Genomic DNA, 19209 nt, shown 5'->3' with positions numbered 1-19209 from the left:
ATATCACTTGATACAGAAATATTATACCGACAATGGGCTTTCTGCTCGTGTCTTTTCTCCCTTCGCAGAAAATCATCGCCCCGTTCGACTCAAGCTACGATAACATAATGAAAAGCGGATGGAAAATCGGTATAGTCCTCGAGCCGGATAAACTACCCTCCAGCGATCGATCGTTCGAACACAGTAGGGGAATCATTTCCCTTTTACTGCAGTAAGCTCGTAAAAAAGACGGTGGCTGCATTATTTGTGGAACAACGCGACATACGGGAGAGAGAAAGAGCCAAAAAAGACCGAGATAAACCTATGATGAAAAGTAGCGAGACGACTACGATTGGAATAACGATGACACCCGCCTCCGTTCCGCCTCCGAATGACCGATCCCTCGTCGTTCCCGGCTCCTCTTGTTCCTCGCTGTTCTCCTCTTTTTTTATTTTCGACCCAGTCGGAAAAAATTGCGATCGATAAAAGCCATTTTTCGAGAACGTTGTATCTAACGTACCGTTTTTATTGCCAAGCGTAGCAATTACCATTTTCGTGGAAATATCGCCGCTCAACGTAAAAATTCTTCTAGGATTATCCGACAACGATTCCACGTTTATTTCGATTATTTTCCACATTGTCCGCGAAGTATTTCGTCGAAGTACTTCGACGACGTAGCGTTATCATAGCGTTTTTTGAAATTCAATTAACTGCTGAAGCAGGCGTTTAAAGAGATGACGAGGAAGATAAATTGTCAGAGAAAGAGCAGCTAGTTCCGCGTAAACGCGTCTCTCGTTACGACAAACTCCTATCCGTGGCTCACCGCTGCTCCACGCTACACGAGACGCGCGAAAGAAAAGTTGTCCGAGCATTCGCCATCCATTTCTCTCCCCCGATCCGAGAAACTAGGATTCTCTCTTGCAAACGATCCCCTCCGCGAAACTTCCTCTTGAAAAAGTCATCGAACATTCCCATTGAACGCAAACAGCCTTCCTGTCCTCTTCGTGAAACTCCGCGAAACCTTTTCTTGGGAGCTAAAAAACTTTCATTACCGAGGCAAAGATGCTGGAAGAAAGGCAAACCTCGCAAAGAGTTCACGTTCTTTCTTCTCTCTTCCTTTTTCTTTCTTTCTTCTTCTTTATTCGAGCGACGTTCAGTCGACGCGAAAAATCAATGCATCCTTTTCGTTCTGCTTCGTTTTCGACGAGTCTCATCTCGAGCTTGCGTCGGATGGATCGATGTTTGCTTAGCCGAGCGTGAAACAGGTCGGATAAGAAGAGCCGACAGAATGATTAATTGGCGGCGATTATGAAAACGTACGATCATGGGGGCCGAGTCTTTTGAAATTCATAAACGTCGTTGTTCTTCGTGTCCGGCCGTCGTCCGAACGAAAAACAGCCGTTGACGAGGAAGCATTACGAAGGAAAGTTTTCGGATCGGGCAATCGCTGGCTGCGTGTTACGCGAAATATTCGTCTTTTGCCTTTCTTCCTTCTCTCGCGAGCCCTGTCAGTAATAACATTCTCAAATAAAACAGTCATTTCGTTGCAACTTGATTCTATATTGTAACAGCCACGCGTACTCCGTGTTCGACGAGTATACTCGTCATCGCTTACTTCTCGCGACACGTTTTAGGTACACGTTTTTCAAAGTTTTCAAAGAACTCGCGACAAACAACTGGTTAAACCGTGGAATCGCGTACATATCGTAGTATCGTAGACAAATGGCTAGGAGATATTGGATGGACCATAAACAATGTCGCGAGAAAGGCGAAGTGCCGACTGGTCCATCAATTTGTCGTCGGTCCTTCAGTCGAACAGTTACTCTGAGAAAGGACCTACGTGACCCTGGCCTTTGAAAAGACAAAGGGATGCTAAGCTAAGGGAAGACAAAGGGAGAAAGACGAATTAACGATCAGTGTGAGTTGAGAAGTCAAAGTGTTGTGAGCGTTGGAACCGTGATGACGAGAGTTGTAAATTAATTATTTACTTGTCTTACTTATAGCACATTACTGTATTTAGTCCACGTTAAATAATCATCGTTTCCTGTTCAATCAACGCCTGTTTAATCCACCTTAAATAAATAAATAATAAAATCCTACAATATGAATTCCCAACCAAGCGTATACGTCAGAGTTGCGCTCGGTTACGATTCGTTGAACAAAAGGATTCGGAGAGTGTACCCGGCTTATTTCGCAAGTTTTTCTCGTCGATTAGCATAAAGATCCGATAAAACTCGATACTGCTCGATTCTTTGCATTCCATCTAACCTAGATTCGGCTTCGTGCTTGATTTTGGGCACGTTGTTTCCAGCGGAGGTGGCTTTTCCGTTCTACCATCTTAGCGTAATGAGCGTGACGAACGGGGTTAATCGCGCTATTAAACGCCAGGCAGCGAAACAACGTGCAAAAGTGGCGTAAATGTATGTTATTGTTTTGTCAAGCTACGAGACCGTATTAGAATAGATAGAGGAAGTGCAGCGCATTTGGAACGCTGTTGGTAATTTCGAATACCAAACTACCTAAAAGGCTACTAACTTTATCCAACTCGTGACACCGCAAACGATAAGAGCGAACGATCTGTTAACCAAAGACATTGGCCGACGAATCGTAACTTTGATATTTCTTGAACTGAATCTGCAGCAAAAGGCCAACTTATGGTAAATTAAAAATAAAAGAAAATAACGATTTCGTTAGGGTAACGCAGATGTAATTCGGAACAGCGATGTTCCAATTTACCTTCGCTGTATAAGTTCAACCAGTTAACTGCGGAATTTAGTTTCAGAAATTTCTCGTGTAAATAAATATAAACGACGACGTGTATACTCGTCAAACGTTAACTGATTAAAAAACGAGATGATAATAAAATTACTTTCTCCTACGATTTAATCGGACACAAAAATCGCACAACGTAGGAACTAGACTTGATAAGTATCAGTTCTAGGTCTTCAAATTTACTTGCGGTAGATACAGGTGTAACTTTTGCGCTCATTAACCAGTACATTCACAGTGTACTCACGAATTTCACAAGAAACACTGCACTCTTCGTCCCTTCTGTCCTCGTAATTTTTTTTTTATTTATTTATTTAAATTTTACAATTTGTCCAGTAGGACATTTCCTCGTAATTCGCATCGCGAAAGAGGCCTACAACATCCTCCTCGGTAGGTTTCTCTTCGGAATTCCGAATTCATAACGTTAAAACGAAACATTAAAAGCCTACAATTTCACGTCACAGTTTGTACTCTCGAGAGTAGTAGGAAAAAATTGTTCACGAAGCCGTAGAATTAATGCACGAACGGATAGATTATGCGATTTATTAACTTTGTAGTACTGACAATTATCTTAATCAGTTAGCTGTTTTTGACGAGTATATTCGTCATGAGGAAACGGCAATATTTTGTAATTTTTCGATCGGACCAGAGTTTCATATACTTTTTGCTTTTCGCTGTTACCGAAAGTTTGAAACGTCCAAGTTTATTCATTTCCCGTATAATATAAATAAATATAAATAAAACGCGGTTTTATTCGTTCTTCCATCCTCTGCCATAATTTTTTACTCGTCTTAAGCAAACTGATATTCCAAATATGCAGCATTTTCTTCATTATCGTAGAAGACTGCTTCGTAAATTAGAAGCACAGAGGGAAGCTTCATAATTCGGAGAAGAATGGTTTATCATACTCGAATTCCTTCGAAGTTTTCGCTTTTGCTACTGAAAAATTCTGTGAAATATTTTTCCATTAAACACACCGACCAACTATGGGGAACAGCGAGTAATTCCAACATAGAAATTCTTCGACGATTCCAATCAAAAACTCTAAGATCCTTGATAGATGCACCTTGGGACCATCGGATTTGTTGGTGACGATTTTGGCTAAGAGACTGAGGGAAATAGGCTTCGTTGTTAATTGGTTAAACGAAGGTTGGTGGACTAGGAAGGGTCTTAGCCGCCCTCGAGAGAAAGTGGTTAGTGGGAGGAAAGTTGCATCGTGCGTGAGAAAAACTAACTTTCCCTTGTCAAGCCGTAGTAGACAATGGTCTTTAGAAATGATTCGGAAAACAGATGTTTGTCTGAAAGACCTTAGCTCGCAAGTTACTGGCATTTATGACGGGTCCTTAAGAATATTGAGGTACGCAGCGAGGATGAGCGGACATCTGGTTCCCGTCTGGTCCGCGGTGTGTGGCCTGGTCTAGGTAGAGTGTCGCCCCACGTAACAATTGATAATCTGATAATCGGTAACGCGTGTGTGTATGAAGTCATCGGATTTGTATCGCCTCGGATAAAATTCGATTCGTTTGAAATCCGACGTTATGGGATTTCTATTCACTTCGTTGGGCTCCAGCAACCATTCACGATATCCCTCTTTTTCTCCGCGCTCTCGTAAAACATCACTTTTGTTCCACTTCCATCTAAGATTTCGTACGATCGATCCAGCTTAACCAACGGGAATTCGTCTCACGATTTAAGCAATTTTCATATTATCCGCGCGATCTCCCCGATCTAATAAAACTTCGCTCCGCTTTCGGTTTTTCAGCAATTTCGACGGCAGACGCCTTGCTCGGCGCAGACACGCGTGTACGCTTCGAAAAGATTCGTATCGCGAACTTAGAATCGACGAAATCGAATTCTCTGGAATGCCGGAAATGAAGTAAAGAAAGATCCGCAGGAAGTTTCATCCTGTTAAATAATATCTTTGTCTTGCATAAGTTTGGCAGAATTCGCGGATGCGCCTGCGTAAGTTAACTCGATCGATGTGTGGAAACACGCAGGCCACACGGAAACCACACGGAACAACGGAGCTTCGCTTTCTTTTGCGTTTCTTTTTCTTTTTTTTTTCTTTTTAATATTCGCTTTTTAATTGGTGCTTTTCAACGTTGTTCTTCGTTCGACGTTCGATTAAGAAATAGAGAAAATGGAAGAAGAAGGCACATAGCGTTTTAAATTCGTAAAAACATTTGAGCATGTGCGAACATCCTTTACGAATATATCACAAGCGTTATATGGAACATTTTGAAATTTTCTTAGCACCGCAACGAGATCCGGCTGTCGTGATTGTATCGATATAGTTTGGAACAAATCTGAAAATGTACTTAGGAGGTGCGCAACAAGATATTTATATATTGTACGAGTGTAGCAAGTATACAGTATGTTTCCAGCGACTGGGACGAGCCATATAGCGTTAAAACGGTAGAACATAGGCATTTTCATTAGGAAAACTCGAACGGTTTCGAGTGATACGTCACGTGGCGCACGTGTTTTTTTCCGAAAGTGGAAGCGTTTCAAAGATTTCGAGATCATCTCTATTTTCTTATACGTTATTTTACATACTATTCGACGCATTTCTTCGTTCTCTGCCAAGATCTATCGACTTCAGTGGTGGTCAAAGTATCGATGAAAAAAACCATCGGAGATTTGCTCGTTCTTTTGCTTCGTTTTGGAGAAAATCGAGGGAAAAGGAACAAAAATCTTGTCTTAGCTTATTTATTTACATCTATTTATTCGTCTTGCCATCGATTATTACTATTATTTATAATAATATATTATTAATTATAAAATAGTCGTCTAAAGCAGTCATTGTTAGACGTAACGCTCGCATTGCTGCGACAGATCAGAATTTCGAACGACGATAAGACGAATAATTCGCGATTCTCTTCAAAATTTATCAAAAACCAGCAAATCTCTCCCTGTTTATTTTTCTATTTCTCTCTCTCTCTCTCTCTCTCTCTCTCTTCTTAGTTTATCGCCTTCTACACGCGGTTCTAAAGTTCCGACATTTAAATCGGAGACACCCTGTATATACTTTCAGATTGAGCTGAAATTTTTCCAACAGCAGTAGTCGCGTCCCGTTGCGTAGCGCCGATAAAATTTCAAGATGCTTCACCTAGCGAGCACGATATTATCCACGTTGTATTTCATTTTCTGTATCTTCCTCACGTTGTGTCTTCCATGGTAACCGTTGGAGAATACTTTCGCCAGATACCGTCAAGCTTCGAATACCATGGAAATTAGCGAAAATACCGGCGTTGCTTCTAGCAGCCAGGACACTAAGCGCATAAATCGTCGAGTCACGCGTCAGCCATTTAAACAGACGGATACACTCGAACAGTCATTCTATATCCGTGGTGTTCAAGTGGCTGCGTGCTCGATATCGGCGAATTTATGCGGCCGTTAAGGGGTAACCAGCACGTAATTGATACTATACCGAGGATAATATGACCACCGTTCGTTGGAAAATCACTTTACGGCCGTGTAAAACGAACGATATTTAAAACGACGAGCGACAGAATTTTCGCAGATTTGATGTTGCCGCGCGAGAGGCTTACGCTTCGCCGAATTGTATCCAGCTTGCAGGTCGCCGTAAAACACGGTGATTGGATACGCAACGAGGGGGATGGCGTACAAACGTAATTGTATGGAAATTTCTGCGAATTCTTATTTTTCCTACCCTATGCTCGCCATACGATTTTCACGCTTACTCTACGATATCTCTTTCGAGCAACGATTACGTTAGGTTGTCCCAAAGCTTTCTTTCGTTTTGTAAAGGAAATGTTAGTTGCATAACATTTTCTCTTTTGTTGAACTTATTATTATTATTATTTTAAAATTTATTATCATTTCATTGAATCATGCGGTGACCATTTTCTTCTATTACCCTGTTCCGTTTACGTTTCACAGATTAGGTTGTCGGATGAAGCAACTGCGCGCAGATAGCGAAAGACACTTTTGGGACAAGCTAATAGTATAAATTATATTCGTACAATTTTCATTACAATTGACAGTAGCAGCGCGCGAGCTTTGGTAAAGTGACTCAAAATCGACGAGATGCTAATAGCCAAATTGCAGATGTTTACGCGTATTTTTGACCTGGGGGTTTTTTTAATTCCCAGTTCCAAAAGTCTGCAAAATGCGTGTTATGATATAATACGTAGAAGCGTGTGAAATAATCAAAGTACAGCAAACTTATATTTAGTGGATAGAAGGAAATTTGTATCCTTGTTTTATCCTAAATTTTAATCCTTCGAGAAATCCGCATCGAACGCGTTGAACATTTCCTCGTATCGTTGAAGGTAACGAAGATATCGTTCTCTGACAGAAAACCGAAATTTCTATCGAAATTGCTGCACGCTCGTGCGTCACGACGTATCGTACGACGAGATACGTAAAAATTCGTTGGACCGACAATTGGCACGACGAAACGACGAAATACAACTGGTTTTGAGACACCCGGTATGTAGAGGGTGTCTAGAGGAGCGCACCGAAGTAGAATCGGTCTGTCGTAAACTCGGCGCGTCTGTCCTGTCTCGTGAGGTGGGTGTGAAATTGGGAAGGCAGCTAAGCAGAGGAGAGGATTCGTCAGGAACGTTTGACGACGGTTCACGCTTGAAAATACAGAACGTACGTGACGGCGGCTAATAAATTTTCAGTTTTACGGGTCCGTACTATTTGCATTTCTTTCTTCGTTCCATTACCCGTCTTCTCCTTTCTCTTTATTTTCCTGACTTTATATCTACGTTATATAACAGGGCCGGGATAAACGACACTAAGGACAAAAAGAAAAATTACAAACAATTCCCCTTATCGTTATCGAATATCTCGGCTAATCCGACCATCGAATTGCCATACATACGCTTTGTGTTATGCAAGTTCCATTTTTGTCGCGGATAACAGACCAACGAATAACGCGTTGGACGTAACTTCGTTAGATTTTCTGTTACTTATGTCGCTCGTAATCCGGCTGTTGTGTAATAATTACAAAAAGCAGGGAACAAACACGACGAACAGTTCTACTCTTCTATTCCTCTGCTTGAAACGACAGGCTAACACGATCATTTCACTTCACTCGTCACTTTAACAATATATTTAATAGTATGTATCGATACAGGTGTTTGTATTCATTGTACCATTCGTTGGATTGTTGCAGAGACCTAACGAGCAACAACATAACAGACATTCCAGCCCGTGCCTTCCATCGAATTTTCAATCTTGAAGTGTTGTAAGTACAGAGAGGAAATGATAGATTTCCCTTATACATATGTATATATATCTGATACATATTATTAGACACGTGCACTATTGCAATATATATATTTGTTGAAAATGACAAGGTAAGCTCGTGCTCGCCATCCAAATGCAGATGCGCTAGTTACAATAAATAGTAACTAGAAGCTAGTTCCAGATACAATCGACAGATTTAATCGATAGGTTCGAGATGTTCTTTCGATTTTATCCCTAGTCCATGTAAGAAAGTGCGATAAAGGTTTTTCGACTCAGAACGGTGTGGTGGATTTATCCAAAGAATAAAATAATAGCTATTGTGATCCTACCTCTGAATACAGAAATAACAACAATATTTATACCTTAATTGCAATAATCTTGTCCTAATTGCAATAGTGTACGTATCTAATACTATGTGTCAGACTGCCCCAAAAGTGTCTTTCTTTTACAAATATGTCTTTTGCAACAATGCACCTTTCTACAAACGAAGCCTAATCTATCAAATGCTGTGATTTTTGTCTTATTGGGTTGGCAACTAAGTGATTGCGGATTTTGTCATTAGCTAGCAATGGGTTGGGTTGGGTTGCCAACCCAATAAAAGAACAAATGTGGTGCATCTATTATTTCTTTACGAAACGAAAGAAACTTTTGGGTGAACATAATATACCGAAAACTATCAAGCGCCAATAATTATCTAATTATTATTTTATTCGATAAGTTACGATAATCAGCAAATACGTGCATCATCATACGAACAATAAATGTAACGCCTAATTTCTTTGAAACGCTGAAACAACGCAGACATTGTCCATTTACGATTGTTAGAACGATAGAACAAATCTATTTAATGGGAATGCAACGATCGATATACAACGCTTCTAGAATAGAGTCGTTACAATCAAACGTATCCGCTAGAGTAAGTGAACTCTACTGGACTGGTGCGCGTCGTTAGACAAAAGAAACGAAAGTTCACGTAAGAACGATAATAAAAGAACAATTCGCTAGATAGGTCAAGAATACGAATATATCCGCCGTTTACCCGACAACAATTTTGTCGCTTGTTTTTTTCACACATTTTTAAACGTATTTTACTGTCTTTTCCAGATTACTTCGACGAAATCATTTGCACACGATCGCCGACGATGCATTTACGAACTTAACGAGCCTTCGAGTATTGTGAGTGTTCCACAAATCGCACCAAAAATTCTTGCAAAAAAAGAAAAAGAAAGAGAGAAAAAGCAAAACGAAAAAGAAAGATTACTCTGTGTTCGTAAGAGAATTTATCGCTCGAATAATAAAAAGAAAAAAGACGGAGACCGGATGATCCGTTATGTGCTAAAAAAAAAAAAAAAAAAAAGAGAGAAAAGATAAAAAGGGATCACGTGTAGTGTCCGCGGATCTTTTTTAAAGTTGTAATTCTCTGTCTGCTTTGTAGGGAGCTCGATGACAATTATTTAACAAAAATTCCGACCGCGATCGTTAAGCTCTCTGGCCTTGAAGACCTGTAAGTGTGCATCGATTAAGTAAAATGTAATTTGACAACTTTTTTTTACATTCTATGAATACTACTTCCTTATCGAGCCGCGTCTCCTTCGACCGGATAGTTATATCATCGCGATTTTATCTCCATAATGAGAGATTTCCCGTTTTCTTAACGAAAATTGTTCGCCTAATCGTACCAACCATTATCACTCTGCATTGCTGGGAAATCTTATCGGGGCCGCACCTTGAGATTTAAATTGAACAATAAAAAGACTTCTAAACTTTTTCATCTAACTTCCTGCTTTATCTTTTGTCTCGTTTTTTAACTGAAAGTTTGTTACTGCGGCGAACAAACTTCCCTTCGCAAAGGAAAATAGGACAAAGAAAATGTCGTGTTTTAATAAAAAAAGAGAGGAAAAAGCGAATCAACGAAACTCGTTTCTCATCGGTGAAAAGAAAATAAAGAATCGTAATTTATCTGGAAGTCAGAACCGAAGAATGCTGGAACAAAAATTCAATGTATGTACTATCGGTAATGTCACGCGCAAAATTTCCAAAATTCATCCGAAACTAAAAAAACGATCAAAGCGATTTATGCAGAGTGATCATGATCGTTATGATTCCGTGGAATATCCTTTTCTTCGATCTTTCTGCTTTTCTATTGCCGATGTATGGTTAAGAAGATAATGACAAAATTTTAAAAATTGCTGAAACAAGCGAAACCGCGAAAGAGAGATCGACGCCGGTCCTTTTGTTTTCCGTTTTCACCGAAGGGAAGGAAGCCAAGAAAGTCGTATTCGTGTATGTTCCGTCGGTTCCGTAGGTCCCTGTCGAACAACCGGATCGAAACACTGGAGGAACACGTTTTTCAGCGTGTCACTAATCTATTGTCGCTCGATCTACGCGGAAATCCGATCAAGGAAATACACGGCAACACCTTCCGCAATCTATACAAGCTCCGTAAATTGTGAGTATAGATCTTTCTCGAGACGATTTGTCAGCTGTTAACCAGTTAGCCGTTGCGACTACTTTGGAAACTTTGAAAAGCGTGCACCTAAAACGTGTCGCAAAAAATAAACGATGACAACTATACTCGTTATAATATAGAATTAAGATGTTTTATTCTTTAATTTTATTACCGACAGAGCTCGTCATAACACAAAATATTGCCGTTTCTTCACGACGAGTATACTCGTCAAAAACAGCTAACTGTACTTAAAAGTAAATAAATCTTATAGCGATTCTTGTGGTCAGACACGAAGATCGGACTCTTTTCCATCAGAGATCTCATAATTATAATAATAGATTCGGGGAATAATTGGACTATTGATATACAAGAAAATAAGTATCTATATTTTTAAAAACATCCGCGTATTGTCGGTAAAGAAGATAATTAAATTTGTTTCTCAAAGGGGAAGGACAATGAAAGAGAAAGAATTAAATGAATTTAAAAAATTACATTTGGTATACGTGTGGGACAACGTGTTTGAGAAATAAATACAGATACAAATTTAGAAAACAAAATTTGCTGGAACTTCAACTTTCGACCATGTATTATAAAAGAAAATTAGAAATTTGATATACTTCAAAACGAAGTTAAGTCGAAAGCTTTTATATTATGCTTTAACAATGTAAATAGAAAATATTTCCTTTGGATCAATATCATGCGAATTTCCAAGTCGAGAATAACTAAGGTCTAAATCTGCCAGTTTATCGCTAAATAGAATCCAAGTCTATTAAAAGAAATGTAACGTAGAAATTATTTTCTAGGATTCTTTCGAATCTGAAAGAATTACGGATATTCCCGAATCTAAATGGGACAAAATCGCTGGAGGTATTGAGGTTAGATCGAGCACAAGTGACGAGCGTTCCAACAAGTCTGTGCGAGCAGTGTCCAAAATTGAAAAGTCTGTAAGTGGATTTCGATTGTAACGCGAATGATTAATGCAAATAAACGTACGACAGGATGTAGAATATCAAAGACTGAAGTATAAATTCACCGTGGTAGTTTAATGCGGTTGAGGCAGCATTCTATTATAACGAATTAATTGCACGTCGATATAACTTGATTAATGGCAAATTAAATTATAATACGATGAGAAATTGATGAAGTTAAACTGGCGTATAAATTCGTTGTGCCGCATCAAACTGTCTGGTACGCATACATCGATATGGAAGAAATTACCATAACATAAAGTTATAATAATAAATTATAATAAAATTGTGTTATGGTAATTTATTTCATATCGATTTAGTCCGAGGTATCTTAAACGAGATTCCACTATAATGGATTGCCGTACTAATGTAAAGTGGGTAGAATATCAATCGATTCAAAATAAAATCAGATTCTATGGATAATTAATTCGTAATTCGACCTTGCACCGAATTCTCCCTTTATAAAAATCGTTCGATTGTTTATTTCAAAAATGTTATTTCTTCCCCTATCGAGATTGTTTATTTATTGAAATTTATTTTGACCGTTTCCAGCGACATGAAATCGAATTTTCTAACGGAGATGCCAAATTTACGAAATTGCAGCGAACTGAGGGTTCTGTAAGTATTGAGAAAGCAATAATTAAGTAGTTGGGTAAATACGAGGTTCGCAAAATTAAATATTTATTTTATACATAAAAAGGAAACATCTCTCTTTCCAGGGATTTGGCCAGTAACGTGATTCCTTCATTGCCAGATGAGCCGTTTAAAGGTCTGAACATGTTACACGACCTGCTTCTGTCGAACAACAAGCTGCAAGTGATCCCAAGCGACGCGTTCGTCGGGTTGTCAAGGTTGCAGGTGTTGTAAGTGTCGTCTCTCGCAATTAATCCCGTGTAGGTAGTTCACCGTTATCGTCTTGAAAAAGAGGACTTTATGTTTCAGGGATCTAGAGAGCAATTACATCGAATATATTCATCCAGATGCGTTTAAAGAGACGAAACATTTAGAGGATTTGTGAGTGTCGAAGGAAACCGCATTTTTACTTTAAAAACCATGACTGTATTCTATCTTCTATATACAATTCTATGTATAATTATATAGAGTAAATAGTAATCGAAGAGCAGAGTAAAAATTTTGTTAAATTTATCCTTTCTTTCGTGATTTATTATATGAAAAAGAAAATTAAACTAAACGTAGGAAATTTCAAGTAAAAGCAGGGTCTTTAATTTTCTATAATTTTATTCTTTTTTAACACATTTCCTTAGTAGTATTTATTGGCTTGTTATTACACGTTATACATTTATTTTGTATTTTTTAAATTTCAGAAATCTCGGGAATAACGTATTTCCAGCACTGCCAACATTAGGACTGTCAGGTCTGTTACATCTTAAGACGTTCAACAACCCAGCATTAAGAGAATTCCCGGCTCCCGAAAGGTTTCCACGTGTGCAAACGATGGTACTGTCGTACGCTTATCACTGTTGCTCGTTCTTGTCGGTCGAAGTGGAGGATCCGGTGACCAAGTCCTCCGTTCAAGAGTCGATCCTGTTCCCAACTGACAACGATTTTGATATGATCCTCTGGAACTCGAGCTTTACCGATATCTGGCCACAGCTTAGTAAGTAGCTCAATCGACTGATTCCCCGGTTGAGATCCTTCGAGCTTTCATAGTCTGGATCCTTCAAGTTGATACTGTTCGACATTTCCTTTTGTTCTATATTTATCATTATTCTTTCAAGAAATCCTTTTATCTTTCTATCGACATTTCAATTTTTTTTTAAGATATTCGACAGAAAAATTATAAATACAAATCTATATACAAATAGATTATATTTACCGTTCTTTTTTAAAACTTATATAAGTTTATAATTGAATTAAAAATTTATTTTTTTCTATTTTCTAGTTCCTTCTTGCCCTTTTTGTCATCTCTGTATTTTTTATCACGGTTGCAATCTGTGTATTTTTGCACCTTCAAATATAAACACATATAAATATGTTTGAACTGCATCAATTGAAGATTCCTTTGATTACTTTACTCATTGCCACTAATCATCTTATCATGACACCTCTCACAACAGTATCAAAATACTTCACTAACAGATGAAGAAAGTAACAAGTTTTCGGAGATCGCCACCGTATTAGAACATTGTAACGGAAATGATGAAGATATCTACATCAATCTTGTAGTAATAAATGAATCGTAACAGCGAAACAATTCTATCCTGTTAAAAACTTAGCTTGTTACATTTTAGTTTATGAGTCGACCGACACTGAAATGCTGCAAAGCGCAAGCCGCATAAATTCATTTACGTTGTTTAAGACTGTTTCAGTGAAAATTCAAGCTGTACAAGTTTTGAGAACATTCCCAACAATCCACATGCGAACACCGTTTTTCCACATGGATAAACAAATTTCGACATTCGAGAATTAAACACTTCAAAGATAGAAATAAAGTATTCCACTTGAAACAAATTACATGATGTTTCGACTATCATCTATGGCGAATCTAAAATTCATTTTACAATTAACAAGGTTAAAATTGATGGATAAATTTTCCATTTTTCTGTACTTTCTCTTTTTAACTCTTTGATATCAATCTTTCTATTGCTCAGAAATATTAATAAGAAACATAAATAATTATTATGTAATAAACTTTCCACCTATAATTAACTGCTATTAATACAGCGTATTTCTTTGTACATATTATTAACATTTTGTTTCAATGAACGTAAGAATATCTTGTAAAGCTCAAAAACATATACTCAAGCGAAACTACAATATACTCTATTTTAAATTCGCCATTAATTGAAGGTTCTCAGAGAATCGTTAAAAAAGGCATAAGTTCACGACAACACACATTCTGCTACGCGAGAAATCATCCAAATATCTCTCTTCGATCATCGATTCGTTCAAATCAAATAAAAAAAAAAAAAAATGAAAAAAACGACTTTGCAGCACTGAAGTGATGACGTGTTCTAGATAACATGACCGACAAATTTGGCTCGCAAATAAATGAACTTTGGGCTAACTTTGGTTCAGATTTTACGTACCCTGGTAACCTGCCCTCATACGTTGAGGATTATTTTGAAGAGCAGAACAGCCGAGCTACCCAACCAGCTCGAACACTGCCTTCTCACGTACAGTGCCTACCTCAACCTGGTAATTCTATCACAAGCTCCTTTTCAGACATTCGAGAACTTTTTAATCACAGTATTACAAAAAGTCTGAAATATTTCGCGATTTACAGGTCCTTTTCTACCCTGCCAGGATCTCTTCGACTGGTGGACTCTACGTTGTGGTGTATGGGTAGTATTTCTGCTCGCCATGCTTGGGAATGGAACTGTAGCATTCGTGTTAATATTCTCCAGGAGCAAGATGGATGTCCCACGATTTCTCGTTTGCAACCTTGCAGCAGCAGACCTTTTTATGGGCATTTATCTAGGTTCGGTTAAAAAAAAAAATACTGTAAAGAATGTAAAAATATCGTTCTATGACGTAAAATCATTTTCTACTTAAGATCACTGTGTATAGTATCTCTTCACTACGCCATCTGTGTAGCTTATTATTTCTACGCTATCTTCTTTTTCAATTCAAATTTATAGTTTCAAATATATATGTTACAATTTTAGGTCTTTTGGCGGTGGTGGACGCTTCTACCCTAGGAGAATTCCGGATGTATGCCATACCATGGCAAACTTCTGCTGGATGCCAGTTAGCCGGCTTTCTAGGTGTTTTCAGTTCTGAGTTAAGCGTGTATACGTTAGCAGTTATTACTCTAGAAAGGCACTACGCCATAATACATGCCATGCACCTGAACAAGAGACTTTCTCTCAAACACGCTGGTTATGTAATGATTGCTGGCTGGGGTTTTGCTTTGTCGATGGCAAGTTTACCCCTAGTCGGTGTATCAGATTACAGAAAGTTCGCTATATGCTTACCATTCGAGACCAATGGAAACGCGGCGTTGGCGTACGTGACCTTTCTCATGCTGATCAATGGCGTTGCGTTTCTCATATTAATGGGATGCTATCTGAAGATGTATTGCGCGATCAGAGGCTCCCAAGCGTGGAACTCAAATGATTCTCGAATTGCTAAGCGGATGGCTCTGCTGGTGTTCACCGACTTCGTCTGCTGGGCCCCCATAGCGTTCTTCTCGCTGACTGCCACGTTTGGGTTGCAGCTGGTGTCGCTCGAACATGCGAAAATATTCGCCGTGTTCGTACTGCCATTAAACTCCTGTTGTAACCCGTTTTTATACGCCATCTTGACCAAACAGTTCAAGAAAGATTGCGTACTTATTTGCAAGGCGATCGAGGAGTCCAGGGTGACCAGGGGGATCGGCAGATGCCGGCATAGCTCCAACTTCAGCAACAGGCAGACCCCTGTAAATACGAATAGCCTGGTAGATAGGTCGTCGCGAGAGAATCAGGCACCGTGCGCCTGTAATTCAAGATTACTTGAAACTAGCCAGTGTTCTGGTTATCGACGATGGGGCACCAGGATACTGTGGCCATGTGCCAGGGACACCAGGCCTAGACACGCACGTAGCGACCAGTACGCTTATCAAATCGCGGAGATCCAACAGAAGCAACATAAACGAGCCTCGTCGGTGTCCTCCAGTGAAAATTTCTCTTCGTCTAGATCGGATTCCTGGAGACAAACTCATCATTGCGGTATTCCATTGAGGTTATTGGATCCTAAACGAAGAGCTTCTTCGTGGTTGATCACCAGGAAACCGTCGCAAGAATCGAACCTCAGTTCCTCCAGGAACGATTCCTCCGGTTCTGCTACTACTGCCAGCACCAGCACCTGGAGAATTTCAAGGTCTAGTGCATCTTTAGAGATTAATGCGAGGAACACGCCTAGGCCAACTAGGTCAAAGCCACGACTTACCCGTCAGCTGGCCATCCAGGAGCCTGAACCACCCGGATCACCAAGCAGATTAGCCGTCAGGCTCCTCGCAACCATACCCTCCGCGGCAGAAACCAGTGACCAGCAAGATGACGACAATACGCCGCAAAATTGAACGATCTTGCACACACTTCAGTTTGTTAGAGATTATAGTCGGTTGTAATAGAGTAAAGACATGGGTCACGTTGCTCCCGAACGGTTTCAGTATTAAGTGTTCTCTAAGAGGTATGTGAGGAAGGAGAGAATCACTCCGTACATTGACGATTCTCGTTGTTGCATGTTTGAGGTGATTTGAGCGAAGAAAAAATTGACAATTTAGTAGATTCTTCTTTCAACGTTTGTGATTAAATACGGTGTTTATGTAATATACGTATATATATAATATTGTTTAAAAATATTACGTCTTTATTTTTTGTTTTCTTCTGGATTGTTTCTTTGGTAAGGAGTCTTTTATATTGAAAGATCTGCAAGACGTTGAAAGAGGAAGAATATAACTATACTTTTATTCTCTTTATACAATTATTTATGCTAATTTCAGTAGAAGAGCGAACGATGTCGTAGATCGTTTGGACTAGTGGAAGAAACAGGATCAATCTACCTTTATTGACCGTCCGTTACACGTGCACGTAGGCAATTGCACCAAGTGCAACCGGTGAATACAATAGTCATATTCGTTAGATACTGCCAAGGATTTTTAACATGTTGACTGTCAAAGGAATTTTATACTTTTTACGAACATTGCATAAAATGATATTTCGTTTATACCAATATAAAAAGAAAATAAAGATACAACAGCAGAGAATTTGCTATAATATTTTTCATATGTAATATTTATTTCTATGTATAAGTGTAATCTGAAAATTTATCACGTATTATAAAGTTTCACCAAAAAAAATTTCCAAGACAGGCAACGTGTTTATTTAATAGTATAACATACTAATTTAATTTGACAGAAGAATTCAAACATATGGAGAAACGTGTCAATTTCATTGGGTTTTCTACCATAAGAAGAGTTGTAACTTCAAATCCATGACGATGAACTCAACGTTCTACTATAGTTTTCAATTAAAATTAGAGCGTTGAACTATTTATTGATAACTTAAAAATAGGGCACACAGTATTCTTTCTTCTTCTCTTTTTTCTTTTTTTTTTTTTGTGGAAAATTATTCGACTCAATAGGAACTCGAATGCTTCTTTATTCGTTGTTCAAAAGAAAATCTGTTTATCGCGAAATCAGTATTTCAAATCCATTGTTCGATTGTTAATAAGTATGCTTGTGTTTTCATAAGACTGATGGTTTATACAATTTGTCCTATAATTCTGGATTTCTAGTTGAAAATCTGAACACGTAATACGATTTCTAATCAAGTATCATGATACCAGTGACGAAATATCTAACGATTAATTTATTTGTTAATATCCAAGTTGGTCGATAAATTCTCAAATAAGTTGGATTACATTGAAATTTGAATGTACTCAATGAATAAATCCTTTTTATGTAAAAACATCTTTGTAGGGCAGGAAAATTGATCTTAGCCTGAGTCATGTAGCAGTATACAACTATTTGAGAATTTATAGATTAACTTGAAGCCAATGTATCCATTGCTGTGATCGTTAATCACAAAGATGAACGACCATAGATTTGTGCAGTTATAGTTAGTTGATCGTTAGGTCACAGTTAGACCATTCTAGCCTAAAGACTATTATAAGATCGTTACGGCGTGTGCAGATGTTTATACATGGTTTTAAATTAATGACAAAGATATTCGCTAGTATTAGTTACCGGACTTAATTGTTGATGAGTGTGTTATTTCGTTCTTCGCGCAATTGTTTCCATGTTTAATGCCGTTTGAGACCTTCAGATTGTATTTCTTGCCTTTTTGGGAGGATATTCTATAGTTACATCCAGTTTTATCAAATAGGCAGTACCTTTTAGACTTTTAATAAAACTTAGGAAAGAGAGAATAGAAATTAATAAAGAAATTATAAAATAATCTTATATATATTGTATTATACATTATATATAAAATAATTATTCGTAAGAAAAAAAACAACACACTTGATCACTGCAACCTGATAAAACTATTTGGACTATAGACTTTAACATATTGTTTCAGAGAAAAACTAGAATTTACATCTGAAAATCTTGAACTGTACAAACTGTATGAACCTAAGCCACAGAAGGCTACAAATTCTAATTTGCTGCAACCATGTCTAATTTTGTCGGCAGTCAACATTGGTGTAACACCGATGGAAAACATGTTTTGCGTGTGTGTCCGGTCCAAACTATTTAATAACGTTTTTCTAATAAAATAGCGCATTACGACCAACTGAGTTGTTGCATTGTGTTACCCTGGAAAAAGAGAGAGAGGGATAGAGAGAAGATTCAATAAGACTAAAAAAAGAAAAGAAGAAACAGAAATTAGCTGGGAGCTTCAGGCTTTTATGAAATTTCTTTATTTTTGATCAATTTCTCTATCACGTTACAAGGAAGACCTATCTCGCCATTAAAACAGGCGAACAATATAATAGTAACATAGTAGGAATAATTTACATGTTTATGTAAAATAAATCCAAGTTCGAATAGCCCGCGCTTCCCGCGCCGGCGCGTAAATACCTCGCCAGCTGGAAACATGTGACTTTAAGTCGAATTATTGTTAAATCGAATTATTGTCATACTTTATGGTACAAGGATAAAAATGAAACGTCACATCAATTAATATCCTAAATATTAACCTTTAATGAACATTTAATTATTGCTTTATAACGGCAAATTAGCTTGGTATACATTTCAGGTACTTTATTTAAATATTGAAAACGTTAAAATATGTGTTCTAATGGGATCTTTTAATATGTAAAAAGTAGTTACGTCTCAGAATTATATTTTATAAATATTTTAAAATCCATTAG

The 19209-nt window shown here is 38.1% G+C and overlaps 1 protein-coding gene across 6 annotated transcripts in view; it reads left to right on the top strand.

Annotated features, from left to right (window-relative positions):
• The window catches only part of LOC117241860 (lutropin-choriogonadotropic hormone receptor), a 35812-nt gene extending 19120 nt beyond the window's left edge, over positions 1-16692 (top strand). The window contains exons 2-13 of one of the 6 annotated variants that reach the window (XM_033508081.1): positions 7898-7969; positions 9076-9147; positions 9407-9475; positions 10277-10420; positions 11224-11364; positions 11941-12006; positions 12108-12251; positions 12331-12402; positions 12714-13006; positions 14428-14547; positions 14636-14830; positions 15018-16692. In XM_033508081.1, coding sequence (XP_033363972.1) covers positions 7898-7969; positions 9076-9147; positions 9407-9475; positions 10277-10420; positions 11224-11364; positions 11941-12006; positions 12108-12251; positions 12331-12402; positions 12714-13006; positions 14428-14547; positions 14636-14830; positions 15018-16414 — 2785 coding nt within the window. In that variant the 3' untranslated portion in view covers positions 16415-16692. Of the gene's footprint in view, positions 1-7897; positions 7970-8571; positions 8945-9075; positions 9148-9170; positions 9502-10170; positions 10421-11223; positions 11365-11940; positions 12007-12107; positions 12252-12330; positions 12403-12713; positions 13007-14367; positions 14548-14635; positions 14831-15017 lie in introns of those variants that run through there. The other 5 variants (XM_033508080.1, XM_033508083.1, XM_033508086.1 and 2 more) reach the window with 5 other exon arrangements.
• The last annotated feature ends 2517 nt before the right edge of the window (positions 16693-19209 follow it).

The sequence above is a fragment of the Bombus vosnesenskii genome, unplaced genomic scaffold (genome assembly GCF_011952255.1).
Source record: "Bombus vosnesenskii isolate JDL3184/JDL3185 unplaced genomic scaffold, Bvos_JDL3184-5_v1.1 scf7180000016261, whole genome shotgun sequence".
NCBI lineage: Eukaryota > Metazoa > Arthropoda > Insecta > Hymenoptera > Apidae > Bombus > Bombus vosnesenskii.
The sequence above is the reverse complement of the archived record's forward strand: the minus strand, read 5'-3'. Positions and strand labels throughout refer to the sequence as shown.